This window comes from Mirounga angustirostris, unplaced genomic scaffold, assembly GCF_029215605.1.
Source record: "Mirounga angustirostris isolate CCGP_5_RB_7025 unplaced genomic scaffold, mMirAng1.0.hap1 SCAF_8, whole genome shotgun sequence".
Lineage (NCBI taxonomy): Eukaryota > Metazoa > Chordata > Mammalia > Carnivora > Phocidae > Mirounga > Mirounga angustirostris.
Window position 1 is genome coordinate 95,923,998 of NW_026991716.1, and position 14,985 is coordinate 95,938,982.

Genomic DNA, 14,985 nt, shown 5'->3' on the forward strand with positions numbered 1-14,985 from the left:
AGAGGTGAATGCCAAAAAGCAAAACAAAAACAAAGAGGCAATGTTAGTTTGGTTGTGAAGCTGTCAGTGAGCTAAGGCTAAAGAAGCTCCCGTACTGCTGTGTGATGACACACCCAGCCTGTACCTAGGAGGATTCGCGCTCCTTCCGTTAACACTTTGCGGCGAGGCAACCTACACATCTATGACCCCCTACTGGGTAGGAGGAGGCCTTGCCGCAGGCGCGCGCGCAGAGACCGCCACCCGCGGGCACCTGGGTCTTGGCTCCTCCAGGCGGGCGGGCCCCGCCTCCGCTCTCCTGAAGCCCAATCATCTCGAGAGTCTGGGGCACGTCCCGCTCCAGCCACGCCCCCAGCCAGCGGGGTGGGGGGCGTCTTTAAGAGCCGGCTGGCGGGCCCCCGCCGCAGTGGCGGGTACGGGGCTGTGCACTGGAGGCCCGAGTCCCTGGGCTGTGAGGTGCTCGCTCGCCTCCGCCTTCCTCCTCGCGGCAGCCTCCGCGCCCTGCGCTGACGGCCCACCCGGGGCTCCGCCGCCCTCGCCTCGGCCTCAGCAGCCCGCGGGCTCGGCGCTCGGCAGCTCCTCCGCGAGCTCGCCGGGGACTCGCACCCCTCGCGCTCCCCTGGCGCCCGAGGGGGCCGCCTCGGGCCATGGTGCCCTTCCCCGAGGAGCCCGCCGCCGCGCAGGGGACGAGCGAGGCGCAGCCACCGGGCCCCGCGCCTACGGTGGGGGCCGCTCCGCTGCCCGGCCCGGGACCCTCGGACGGCCCCGAGGCGTCCGTCGAGAAGGTGGAGGTAGAGCTGACGGGGCCGGCGGGCGCTGAGCCCCCGCAGCCTCCCGAGGGCGGCTGGGGCTGGCTGGTGATGTTTGCCGCCATGTGGTGCAATGGGTCGGTGTTCGGCATCCAGAACGCCTGCGGGGTGCTCTTCGTGGCCATGCTGAAGACCTTCGGGTCCAAGGACGATGACAAGATGGTCTTCAAGACAGGTGAGGCTCGGAGCCCGCCGCGCCAGCCGGGAGTGCGGGGAGAGCGGGCACGGGGCCTCTGAGAGCATCCCGCGTGCGGAGTGTGTGTCGGCGCCGGCATGTGCGCCTCGGTGGGTGCTGTGTGCGGGCGGGTGTGAGAGGTGGGTCTGCCCCACTGCAAACGCAGCCTGCCGCTCCAGGGGCCTCGGTGTGCCTGGCTTTGTATTGGATCCAGATGTGGGGACGGTGTGTTTGGAAACAAGTCGCAGAACTTATTTGCCCAGATCTTCTTTCTAAGAGTAGGGTTTAAGAGTCTACGGTATACTTTCCTCTTAATTTTTGAAAACAAACAGAACCTTTCAAACCCAACAACATCGCACTGTGATTTTTACGGTCTCTTATGTGGCCATGACCGTTGGGTTTTCGTTCATCTGCCTCCGGGGCTGCAGACGGGTGTCTGTGGTGAGGGGCGGCAGGGTTGGTGACATTAAAGGGATTTATTCCAAGATCACGGGGAGTTCCGAAGGGAGCCCTGCAAGAGTCACGGTTTCGTGGTTTTTTTTTGGGGGGGGGGGCAATGCGTGCTAAATATAGAAAGCATAGGAGGCAAGCCAGATCAGGGACTGGAAGGAGGAAGGTGAGGGGTTGCCCTTTCCTGTTGTGTTCTTTGTCATATTTAACCATATACGAGACTAGATGAAAAAGTGCAGACTCAACATTTTTTTTTTTCCCCTGTAGGGCGTTATTGTGTGATCTCTTGACTGATAGGCAAAAAACAAGTCCAAGACCTTTTGTATAAACTCTTTTACATGCATTATTTCACTTCAACCTGCGAGGCAGGTGTTATCAACCCCATGTAGGTGAGCAAACTGAGGCTTGGTAAAATAGTGTCTTGGTGAGTAGTAGTATGGAGATAGAGCACACATCTTATGACTTAAAGGGTTAAGTGACTTCCAGTACTAAATAAGGTTCCTCCCTGCCATTGGGGAAACTTTATATGATTAATAGTCTTTTTTTTTTTTTTTAACCTTTTCTATTTTTAGAGTGAATATTCATTAGGTATTTAGTGTACATACAAGGAACATGCAAGACTGTTCCAACAAATTCTAAGGCAGAGGTAATGTTGGGAGTTTTAAAACCTTATATAAATAGTATTACATGTATCATTCTGCAGCTTTTCTTCTACTCTGCATCGTTTGCAGTTTATCCACATAATACCTCAATTTGAACTGGTAGCTTAAAATCTTTACATTTTAACTCAAGGTTTTCCATTGTATGAATGTATTATACTTTACTAATGCATTCTCTCTTTAATAGCCATTTAGATTACTTCCAAACTTAATATAAACAGTGCTGCAATGAATATTCTTGTACATTGTCTCTGCACATGTAATATACCATATTTAACCTGGAATTTCTGTTCCTTAAATAGCTCTTGAACTATGGTGTTTCGCAGGTCACAGTGTTAGAAATGTAATGTCCTGTTATTTATTTTTAATGGAAGGCAACTTTTGTAAAGTTCAGCAGGATTGATATGCATATGCAATATTGAACAAAAAATAATTTTTTATATGAGCATTGGGTATCTGGTAGGGAAAAGCTCAAGGAGGCAGAATTGACAGTCAACATTTTCAGACTGGTTCCTTTAGCATATAGTATATTCTTGCCTGGGATTACAGATTTTTAATGCAGTTCAAACAAGACAACAGTTTGTTTACCCCTGTTCTTGCAGACTCAGGTGAGTAGGTCATTTGCTATCTGTGGGTTTTTTTCTCCTATCTTCATTTTGAGAGTGAGTGTGTGAGTGAGCAACTATTGGGGAAAGGCCATAGTTTTTCCAGGGATGGGAGTTTTACAGTGTTGAAGCCTCCACCTACCTCCCATCCCCCAAATTCCTGTTGGCTACAATATCCCAGTACTGGCCAGCTGAGGGTGGGAGAGGGGACAGGAACCTGCTCCCTTGAACTTTTTGAAGCTCTGTATTTTCATTTTTTGATGAATATCCTTTTTCATTTACTCAGTTAAATCCTGACAACTTTGTCATGTTTGTGTTTGTGTGGGTGTATATTGTATGAATAGTTATACAGGTATGCCAGTTAAATACTGAAGATCTTTGTGCTTATCTGCATGACTGCTGTGTATGGCTGTGCCCTTGCGCAAAGGTGCCCACCGCAGGGTTAAGTGGTGACAGAGAACCAACCTGCGCTCTGGGTGCCTGCCTATGCACTTGTAATGTTCTGTATAACACAGCTGCTAGATTGAACAGTGACCTTTACTTGGATGCTATGCTATACAGAGCTGATACTGATGAATTTTAAGGTCTAAGGAAGAAAAAAGATTTAACCTCATCTGTGGGGGAAAAAAAAAGGTAACAAGATTGTCTTTAAGCCATTTAATACAAAGACCTGTGCCCCCACCCCCAACATATACAGGTGTTTCATAAAGTCCAGCCTTCACCCCAGGCACTGAAGTATTTGAGAATACCTAAAGTCTGCCTGTTTAGGCTTTTTCATTTTGATATTCTGATGCTGAGTCATTTGTGATTAAACATATGCAAGCTTCAAGTACAAAGCCAAAAAATATCTGAATTGGTTTTTTTTTTTTTTTTGAGACAGAGAGAATGAGAGACAGAGAGCATGAGAGGGAGGAGGGTCAGAGGGAGAAGCAGACTCCCTGCCGAGCAGGGAGCCCGATGCGGGACTCGATCCCGGGACTCCAGGATCATGACCTAAGCCGAAGGCAGTCGCTTAACCAACTGAGCCACCCAGGCGCCCCAAAAATATCTGAATTGTTTAAGGCGTTTATTTTTCAAAAAGTTTTGATCCATTTTCTTTTACCTTATTTATGATTGATAATCCCAGCATTAGAGAGCCCTTGATTTTGTTTTCATTGGCTTCTTCCTAGTGATGAGCCCAAGGATACATAGGGAGGTAGTGGTGGAATGTGAATCTAGGTTTCTAAATGATGGCTCACTTTTCTTGAGAACTAACTGTGTGCCAGGCCCAGTGCAAAGAACTGTATATATTCCTATTTAAACCTTACTGCAACTCCACGTTATAGGCTTAATAAATATCTTTCTTTTCATATGTGGAAACTCAGGCTTACAGAGTAAGCAGTGGAGCCAGGATTCAACCTCACTTTTATCTGACTCCAGAAACTGGGTTTTTAATGACTGATCCTTTGCATTGGCTGGATAACCTTCTGCTAATCCAGCTTCTTTATGTTGTTGATTAATTCAAGCATTAGCAATTGATTGAGTACCATACCAGGAATTCTAGGGTTAGAAAAGAAGTCTGAAAGATTAAGGTCCCTGTTTCTTGGTCTTACTTTGCTGTCATAAAGGATTGCCTGTTGTTAATGTCTCATTGAAATAGATTTTTGTAGAGGGGCTTCCAATGAGAAGATAATTTCATATGGCATTCAGCTGAAGTATGGGGTTTCTTTTGAAGAACGATGTTCCTTTAGACTGATCCATGGTATGATGATGTTTCCAGACAGAACTGAAGAGGAGCCTTTCTCAGGCTTTCTCTTCAGGGCTATCTTTTTTAGTTTTATTTATTTATTTGAGAGAGAGCGAGAGAGATCACAGAGGGAGAGCGAGAAGCAGACTCACCACTGAGCGGAGAGCCCGATGCAGGGCTCGATCCCAGAATCCCGGGATCATGACCTGAGCTGAAGGCAGAGGTTTAACCGACTGAGCCACCCAGGTGGCCCTCTTCAGGGTTATCTTAACTCTTTCAATGCAACTGATGATCTACCCAGAACTTCTCAGGAAAGGCCCTGAAGACTTTCATTCACACTAAGTTATAGGTTAGTTTATACATCTTAATGTTAGTCCTTATTCATTCTACAAATGTTTACCAAGTTTCTGACCCTCTCTGTGCTGGGCGCTGGAGATGGTAACTGAAAGAAACAAGGTCTGCAGTTCCCAAGGATTTTTTGATCTGCTGTGGGATACAAATGAGTAAACAGAATATTTCCCTGAGGCATTTGTAATATATCAGGACTAAATCTTATTTTTTTTTTTTTAAGATTTTATTTATTTATTTGACAGAGAGAGACAGTGAGAGAGGGAACACAAGCAGGGGGAGTAGGAGAGGGAGAAGCAGGCTTCCCACTGAGCAGGGAGCCCGATGAGGCTCAATCCCAGGACCCTGAGATCATGACCTGAGCTGAAGGCAGACCCTTAACGACTGAGCCACCCAGGCGTCCCAGGACTAAATCTTATTTTAAAAAGCTGAAATTCTAAGGAAATTCCCGTGAATGGTGGTGGCTGGGAAAGGCATTTGATGGCCTCTTTGTCTATGGTAATAAATCTTACTTTGTGAATTTAGGACTCTGGAAAAGGGAAGCAAGCTGAACTACAGGTTAGGCAGTGGAACGAGTGAAAATTGTTGAGTGCCTCACAGCCCCACTATGTTGTCCTAGCTGCCAGTGACATGATACTCAGAGATAAGCCTCACACATAGTGCTGCATCAGAGGGAGCAGGCTGAACTTGAGTTGTCTCTTTTCAGTTAAACTTTTACCTGTTCACATGTGTACAGGTAAATCAGATGCTTTGGGGAAAACTAAAACAGTTACTACAGTTAACTGGAACGTATTTTCCCTTAGAAATCACAAGTGTGCTGGATATTAGAAAACCCATTTTTAGTTCCTTCCTGGAACTGATAAAGAATTAAGGATTCTTTTATCTTCAGATACAGCACTATGGACACTCTGGGATCTTACCAGGGTATTAATCTCGTTTACTTAGGTTTTCTTCCGGAAGAAAGAGAAATATTTTAATGGTATATTCACTTTTAAAATTATTTAAAACGGGCGCCTGGGTGGCTCAGTCGTTGAGCATCTGCCTTCGGCTCAGGTCATGATCCCAGGGTCCTGGGATCGAGCCCCGCATCGGGCTCTCTGCTCCGCGGGGGGCCTGCTTCTCCCTCTCCCACTCCCCCTGCTTGTGTTCCCTGTCTTGCTGCGTATCTCTCTGTCAAATAAATAAATAAAATAAAATTATTTAAAACAAATATGTTTTCAGAATCAGTATTTAGTGTAGTTAATGATATCCTTTTGAAGATATTATGTCTTTGTGGTCCAGAGGCTTGGTCAAGTAGACTCTTGCTTCTTTCAGTAATTTCCAAATTGTGTTCTTTAATAGCCTTTCTTTAAAGTGGAGGTCTATGGTTAAATAAGTTTGGGAAACACTGCATGTTATCCTCCAGTCTTGGGTATTTAAAGTACAAATCAAGGTATTAAAAATTCAGTAGTTTTAAAGATTTTATTTATTTGACAGAGACACAGTGAGAGAGGGAACACAAGCAGGGGGGGTGGGAGAGGGAGAAGCAGGCTTCCCGCAAAGCAGGGAGCCCGATGTGGGGCTCAATCCCAGGACCCTGGGATCATGACCTGAGCCGAAGGCAGACAATTAACCGACTGAGCCACCCAGGTGCCCCAAAATTCAGTAGTTTTAAAGAAAAGTAGATTATCAAAAAGGTCCCCAAAGGGAGGCTCTCTGGCTACAATCTTTGATGCAACTTTGCCTTCCCTATATGAGGTAGATTGCTCTTCAGACAGTTACAGTCACAAAGTAGGATTTTCAATACCATTTAGGGAACAATGCATCTTGTAACATCTCTCAAAATAGTCCTGCTGGCACCTCTGAAACTTCAAGTCAGTTCATGCTCTTGAAGATTATTTATTTATTTATTTATTAAAAAGATTTTATTTATTTATTTGACAGAGAGCGAGAGAGGGAACACAAGCAGGGGGAGTGGGAGAGGGAGAAGCAGGCTTCCCGCGGAGCAGGGAGCCCGATGTGGGGTTCAATCCCAGGACCCTGAGATCATGACCTGAGCCAAAGGCAGATGCTTAACGACTGAGCCACCCAGGCGCCCCCGTCTTGAAGGTTTTTTTTTTTTTTTTAAGATTTTATTTATTTATTTATTAGAGAGCGAGCGAGCAACAGCATGAGAGAGGAGAGGATCAGAGGGAGAAGCAGGCTCCCCGCTGAGCCGGGAGCCCGATGTGGGACTCGATCCCAGGACCCTGGGATCATGACCTGAGCCGAAGGCAGTCGCTTAACCAACTGAGCCATCCAGGCGCCCGTCTTGAAGGTTTTTTAAAAAAAGTTTTCACATTTACATTTATGCTGATATCTACACACTGCAGTTTTTTGCTACACCTAGACTTATAGGAAGTTGATTATAATTCAGAACCAAACTGCTATGTCTTGTCTTTATGCTAAGGGCTGTGTGTGTGTGTGTGTGTGTGTGTGTGTGTGTGTGGAAAGCTGCCTGTATAACTAATAATTTCTATACCCTAGGAAGGTTTTTAATGTTTTGTTGAACTGACTATGGTGAATGAACAATCTAGTTCATGGTCCAATACATCTTTTGCTATAAGAAAAATGCCTGTTATTTGCACTGGAAGAGGTTGAAAACTAAGAGAACTCACTTATGGCTGTTATGCTTGAATCTCCTTTGTTCTCCTCCATCTTAAAACATCCAATCTTATATTACATGTAAATTCACCTGGACTGGCTGTTACAGTAGGTCATTAGATCACAAAAATGATTTCGGGATTTTGGAATAATAAAGAAAGGAGTACGATGTGAGCATTTTGTACTCCATTTCCAAAATGTTTCTGAATTCAGAGCAAGATGAAACAGTGTGAATAGTAAATAATGAATTCTGATCAAATACAATAATGAGTATTCCTGTGGGTGTTTTATCATGGAACTTTTATCAATAAAATTAACTGCTCAAAGAATGAAATCAATCAAAAATAAAAGCATACCAGAATTACTTCAGGAAGGGTTTTGAGGTATCTTTTAGAATAAATTGTACTCTGTGCTCTTATTGTGATTTGTTACATCTTTTTGTATGGGTTCTTGTTGAATCCATATTGCAATTCCTTGAGGCTTCATCCCAGGCCATGTACTTGGCTTCACTTTTCCTATCTTCCTTGGGTGTCTCCCACACCCCATGGCTCCAGCCGCTCTCTTAGGGTTGTTATTTCCAAATTTCTTCTCTGTGTTCATGACCCGTATTTATTATATCTGGACAGCTCCATTTGGATATGCAGGTATATCATACTCAAAATGAATACATTTTTTTAGCCACCCCATACAATCTTCTGCCACCAAAAACAACAGCCCACTTGTAAATAAACCTATCCTTTCTTCTGAATTTTCTCGGTGCCTGACACCTCTTGTTGAATTCATCTTAATTTCTTATTTCTCCCTTTTCCTATTTTGTTAAACTAGACAAAATCCTTTTACATTTACTTCCTAAATGCCTCATAAATCAATCCCCTTTCTTTCCTTTAGTGCTGTCTTAATTCATGCCTTCATTAATGCCTCAGTTATTGTCCTAATGCTTTAACTGGTCCCTCTGTCCTCAGTTATGCACGAGTGATTTCTCTAAAACACAGCACCATATCATTGTTATGTTTAAAGGCATCGGTGATACTTACTACTACGTACACCAGAAGTCTTCAGGTTCTGGCCCTTTCCTGACCCGTTAGCCTTGCCTCTCACCTCTTTCTCTTCTTCTTTGTGCTCTGGCCACGCTGAACGCCTTGCACTTTTCCGAACTTATCCTGCTATCTTTTGCCTCTATGCAAAAGATATTAGTGTGTATTAGTGTGCCACTCCTCTCTTCAGTGTGGTGGTTAATCCTTGTAAAATTCTGATGAAATTGTTGGCCATTTTATTCCTTTTGTCATAACCATGGGACAAAACAATGATTTTATACAACTGTTGTTACATTTTTGATGTACTTGGAACGTTTGGGAGGAATAGCATGAATTCAAATGAGTTATGAATTAAGATTAAAGTGGAAGACAGAGGGGTGCCTGGCTGGTTCAGTCAGTAGAGCATGTGACTCTTGATCTCCTAGTGGTGAGGTTGAGCCCCATGTTGGGGTTAGAGAGTGCTTACAAAAACAAAACAAAACAAAAACCAAAAAACTAAAAAACAAAAACAAACCTGGAGGTGGAAGACAGAGAACCTAATTGCAACCTATTCTAATCTACCATTCTGTGAATGGCATTTTAAGGATAATTCATATTTAAATGATAATTTGCGTAGTCCTTTATCATAAAGAGCTTTCATATACATTCATATATATTCATACATTGTTTTTTAGGTAGGCTTGTAGTGTGCTGTTACTTCCATTTATAGATAGGAAAGTTGGAACTTGAACAGTTTAGGGTTGCGGCACATGATACCAGTATTTACATCTATTATGTTGAATTTAAGAGCATCTTTTCAGCTGGGTAAAAATTTGTACTTGTGTTAAAGTTGTCCTGAAGTGTAGAACCCTGCCTTTTTTCTGCCTTGAAACTATTTTCTTCATATTACCTATATATTCTCTAGAACCTTAATAGTATCTTCTACCCAAGTTATCAGAAATCCTGGGAAGTTGCTTTTGGAATAGAATTCCATTTAGAGTTATTACAATCCAATCAGAGATCTGATCTCATATTCAAATTAAACAAACAAACCTTAACAAAACAAACTAACTCCCAAACACTCCTTGAACAGTTGGCTCACCACGGCTCTGAGCACCAGCCTAGCCTAGTGCCGCTCATGAACCGTGGTGTTTTTCTTGGCAGTGATTCAGAATGAGCAACTCCAGCACTCCTGGGGAGCTGTGCAAACCCATCACACAAGAGCCAGTCCCTCTGAGACTGGAGCGATGGAGGAAAGCAGTACTTTCACATGGACATGTACCAGATGTGTGTGATCATACTTTCTTTCTTCAGTAACAACAGAAATAACTTCCCATCTTGCCTATAGGAACTAGAGCTAAAAGAACTGAGGAGGGCGCCTGGGTGGCTCAGTTGGTTAAGCGACTGCCTTCGGCTCAGGTCATGATCCTGGAGTCCCTGGATCGAGGCCCGCATCGGGCTCCCTGCTTGGCAGGGAGTCTGCTTCTCTCTCTGACCCTCCCCCCTCTCATGTGCTCTCTCTCTCTCTCTCAAATAAATAAATAAAAAAAATCTAAAAAAAAAAAAACTGAGGAAATGATGTGCCTTATTTCCAAGTTGGAAGTCTTTTTTCATTTCATTAATTTTTAGTTATGGGGATACATATGAAATACAGATGTGAAATAATGCATACGGACCAAAGCTGTGTTTCTGCTTAAATTAAGTCTGGAGAGGTGTATGGGTCTGAGAAGGCAGGACATTCCCCCCCTCCCCCAACCCTGAGGAGCATATTAGAAGTTCCAGAGAGGTACATTTAGTTCATTTTCATTTTTTTACAGAATTTATTTGAGAGAGAGAGCACACTCGAGCAGGGGGGAGGGGCAGAAGAAGAGGGAGAAGCAGGCTCCCTGCTGAGCAGGGAGCCCAGTGTGGGGCTCAATCCCAGGACCCTGGGATCATGACCTGAGCCAAAGACAGATGCCCAACCGACTGAGCCACCCGGGCACCCCAAGGCACATTTAGTTTAAAAAAGCATAGTCAAGATTATAATTTTGTATTTAAAAAACTGAAAAAGAATCCTAATTATTTCCATTATACAACTAAAAGGAAAGTGACAAAATCTTGGCTGGTGGATAAATACAGAAGCATGTCTTTATCTTCTGAATATTAGGGTTTCTCACTTGAAGGGTAAACTACTCTTGGAGGTGTGCATTAAAGTTTTCAAGGATTATGAGACTTCTATGTTTATCAAGAGGGAACAATGTTGGTCAGAAATGCTGCTCTCCCATAAGAAGGAGAATCACTGACTAGAGTTTATGCATTGATCTGTTGTTCAGCTATTACTTTTTTTTTTTTTGCTGAAGAGTAAATTTTTTTTTTTTTTTAAGATTTTATTTATTTATTTGACAGACAGCGAGAGAGGGAACACAAACAGGGGGAATGGGAGAGGGAGAAGCAGGCTTCCCGCTGAGCGGGGAGCCCGATGCAGGGCTCTAGGGACCCTGAGATCATGACCTGAGCCGAAGGCAGACGCTTAATGACTGAGCCACCCAAGTGCCCCACTAAAAAATAAATTGCATAAGAGGTGTTCTGTATGTATTCAGAGAGTCAAAATTTATTCTTGTGACAAACTTAGACTGAATCCAAGACTAATTCTGAGCTATGCTTTATAAAAACAGAAAACCACTACTCATTAAATGGAGATATTTCTGGATTCTTCTGGGTAGATTGGTATTAATGCCAAGTTGAGTGGGTTAGTCTGGTGACTTTTTAATAGTAAAAACCTTTTCATCTTACTTAATTATCCTTTTTATTAGTTTTGACTTCATGTTCCAGTTTGCAAATGGCAGCATCTCAAAGGATTCACATTTGTCAATAGTTATTTAAACAATGTTATTCCACAAAGTTAATTGATGTTTTAGTGCAGATGGGGGCAAAATGTTGCCATTGTTCTATACTAATGTAACACTCAAACTTTGGCAGCGACACCCCCAACTCCGTAGTTATCCTTGAGTGCCATGTTTTTGGATTTCTTACTTTCTGTTGGTTTGTCTGTGGCCTCTAAGTTTTCCGTGTTGAACAGGTGTTACTTTTATAATAAAAACGTTAATATTAAAAATAATTCATCATTAGCATTAGAAATATTAACTCTCATGACTATAATAGTAAACTTGCCCTGAGAATAAGTTGTTTTGTAGGAATAAGTGATAGATGTATGGAGTTTTAGTTGTACGTGTTAGGTTTTATCTCTTTCTTTTTTTTTTTTTTTTTTTTTAAAGATTTTATTTATTTATTTGAGACAGAGAGAATGAGAGAGAGAGAGCATGAGATGGGGGAGGGTCAGAGGGAGAAGCAGACTCCCTGCTCAGCAGGGAGCCCGATGTGGGACTCGATCCCGGGACTCCAGGATCATGACCTGAGCCGAAGGCAGTCGCTTAACCAACTGAGCCACCCAGGCGCCCTATCTCTTTCTACTCAGAGAAAAATGTTAATTATGGAATAGGCTGGAAATGGAAAGCCAAGGAATACCAAACTAATTCTTTTACTTTAAATTTATAACAGATACATATATACAAATGTTCTTGCATGTGTATAGAGGTCATTAGTACAGAGCCACAATCTCTTACCTGAAGCTCTTGGGGCCATATATCTTTGGGGTTCAGATTTGTTTTGATTTTAAAGAAGTAAACTGTTACATACATCTCAATTTTTTAACACCCTACAGGGCAATCTGAGGCAGCACCCTGTAATCAAATACATTGATATTTCTGCAGCAAAATCTATGGGTGTTCAGAACAAGTCGATGAATAAAGACCATAAATCGTCTCATGTCAGTTCAGATTATATTTTGCTTCCAAGTGAGTGTTGATACCATCTTACAAAAAACTTTTGTTTTCAGTTTCTCAGTGAACATTCTTTTTAAGGTACATTTTTCTATACCACATAGTATCCCTACTTAAGGTTTTCAGTAAGTGTGGCCTTCTGCCATACTGCTGCATCCTAGATTACTAGCCAGTCCTCCTTTGCTGGATGTTTGAATTGCAGGCAGTGTTATGCAATATAAGTATCCTATCTGTATACATCTTTGAACAAAGAAATTGTTTTTGCTTCCTTAGGGTATATGTCCAAAAGTGAGATTACTGGTTCAAAGGGTATGAACAATTTTATAACACTTGTTACACATTGCCAGATTGTTCTTTAGAAAACTTAAAGCAGTTTACTGTGCATCGGCAATATATTGGCTTCCTGAAAACCCTACCAATGTTAAGTTTAATTTTTATTAGTATTTGCTAATTTGATAAGTGTCAATGCTATTTTTAAAAATTAACTTTATATTTCATTGCTTTTAGGGCTATGTGTTTTCCCAGTTTTTGAGCCCTTTAGAAGCAGCAAAATGTCCTGGCAATTGTATATAATATCTGGAAATATAAGAGGACACATACCAGTAAATATGTTAGAGTAAATTTGTTACCACAAGTGGGAATACTAGGAAGACCTGAGATTATTTTTGTTTTTATTTTTTTTTTAAGATTTTATTTATTTGCGAGAGAGAGAATGAGAGACAGAGAGCATGAGAGGGAGGAGGGTCAGAGGGAGAAGCAGACTCCCTGCTGAGCAGGGAGCCTGATGTGGGACTCGATCCCGGGACTCCAGGATCATGACCTGAGCGGAAGGCAGTCGCTTAACCAACTGAGCCACCCAGGTGCCCTATTTTTGTTTTTAGATTCTCACCTGACACACCTAGCAGGTGGGGTACACCCTTGTTGCCATTCCTGTGCTCTCAGGACAGGTGTTGATCAAGGCCTTCTTTTGGGGTTAAACGTGGGGATGGAAATGAACCATCTGGAGACTTGGCTGGAAGCACTTCCTGACTCTTCAAGGTGACACCTTGTCCTTGAGAAGATCAAGTCTGCAAGAGCAGCCCTGTCTCATTCTATGTGCTATCGTCTTGTCTCTGCCTCCTCTTGACCCAGCCAATTCAGTTGAAAATAGCTTTAATTAATTAATTTGGGTGTATGTGTGCTTAAAAATGTTTTCCTTTTATTTTTAAAAAGATATAGAAATCATTTCATTTATTGAGCACAGACTATGTAGTAGGAGTCATGCAGGAAATGAATAAATTTGATGTATTCCATACATGAGAGGTTATGAGAAGAGGCAAAAACGTAAATAACTCTAAGGCAATATGCTACACATGTTAAATGCAGTACGAATAAGAGACAAGATTTTTTTTTTTTGGATACAAGATTTTAGGGGAAGGCCAAATGACTTCTGAGCTGATCAGGCAAGGCTTCATGGAGGTAGCTTTTGAGTTCGGCTTTAAAGTATCACTAGATTCTTCAGCAGATTTAGCAGGTAGAGGTATTTCAGGTAGAGTACGATGCCTAGGCAAAGGCTAGGAGACAGCCTAATAATGGATGTTTTACTGTGCTTTACTCTATATTTTATCTATCCCATAATTATACGATATAACTGCTATTATGATTATCATGTTTTAGATAGGCACCTAAGGCTAGTGAGCAGTGGGGGCTGGATTTGAGCTTAAGTCTCTGCATCAGGACCCAGGCTCTTTATACCTGAGTACACACTGGACTTATTTAGTGAATGCAAGCTGTTTGGTTTGCCTAGAGCCAGCATATGTATGTGAGGAAAGTCACAGAAGATAAGGCTGGAAGAGAATGGTGGAGCTAGGGAATGGAAGGTTTGAGTGCCGAGTTAAGAAGTTTGGACGTGACTTAATAAAGAGGCAATGGGAAGATATTGAAGGGATCTGAAGTATTGCCTTAAAAAGATGTGACTAGGTTGCAGAGGGAAATAGGAGGAACTCCAATTATAAAGTCGTTGGCTGAGAGCTGGGTGAGATTTGAGGCACAGCAGTTGAAATGGGAAGGAAGGGACAGATGTGAGACATTTTGAAGGATAGACTGAGGGAATTTTAGCAAATGTTGGGTGTAGAGAGTCACATGGAAGCAGACATGATGCCTGCATCTGGAGTCTGCATTAAGACTTTTGAACTGGGAGCCCCACATTTTCATCCTGTAGACAGTTGTGGATGTAGACACTGTCAGGACCAGGGGCAAGAGGAGGAGGAATTGACAGGGAAAGACCGACTCAGATGTTAGACATTTGAGTGTTAAATGCTAGCAGGACATCAGGGGATGATGTCAAGCAGATAACTGGAAATGCAAACCTGGAACCTCAGAGTGAAGCTGAAGCCGGAGGTAGAGCTTTGGAAAGAGCACGTGCCTCTAAGGGGAACATGATATAATAAGAGAAACCCAGAAATTCTGTCTCAAGCAGACCTGGGGGCTGCTCCTAAGGAGTTTAGTTAGTGTCCATTGAAATCATCTTATTTAAAAGTAACAAAACTTCAGGATGCCTGGGTGGCTCAGTTGGTTAAAGCGTCTGCCTTCGGCTCAAGGTCATGATCCCAGATCCAGTCCTGCATTGGGCTCCTTGCTTAGTGGGGAGCCTGTTTCTCCCTCTGCCTGCTGCTTCTCCTGCTTGTGCTCGCTGTCTTTCTTTCTGTCTGACAAATAAATAAAATCTTAAAAAAAAAAAAGTAGCAAAACTTCATTCCTTTGAAAAGTCTTTCTAGCATT

The 14,985-nt window shown here is 42.7% G+C and overlaps 1 protein-coding gene across 3 annotated transcripts in view; it reads left to right on the forward strand.

Moving 5' to 3' along the window:
• Positions 1 to 393: 393 nt before the first annotated feature.
• The window catches only part of SLC16A10 (solute carrier family 16 member 10), a 119,965-nt gene continuing 105,373 nt past the window's right edge, over positions 394 to 14,985 (forward strand). For all 3 annotated transcript variants that reach the window (XM_054505501.2, XM_045865325.2, XM_064598005.1), the window contains exon 1: positions 394 to 981. In XM_054505501.2, the coding sequence (XP_054361476.2) occupies positions 645 to 981 (337 nt within the window). In that variant the 5' untranslated portion in view covers positions 394 to 644. The remainder of the gene's footprint in view (positions 982 to 14,985) is intronic.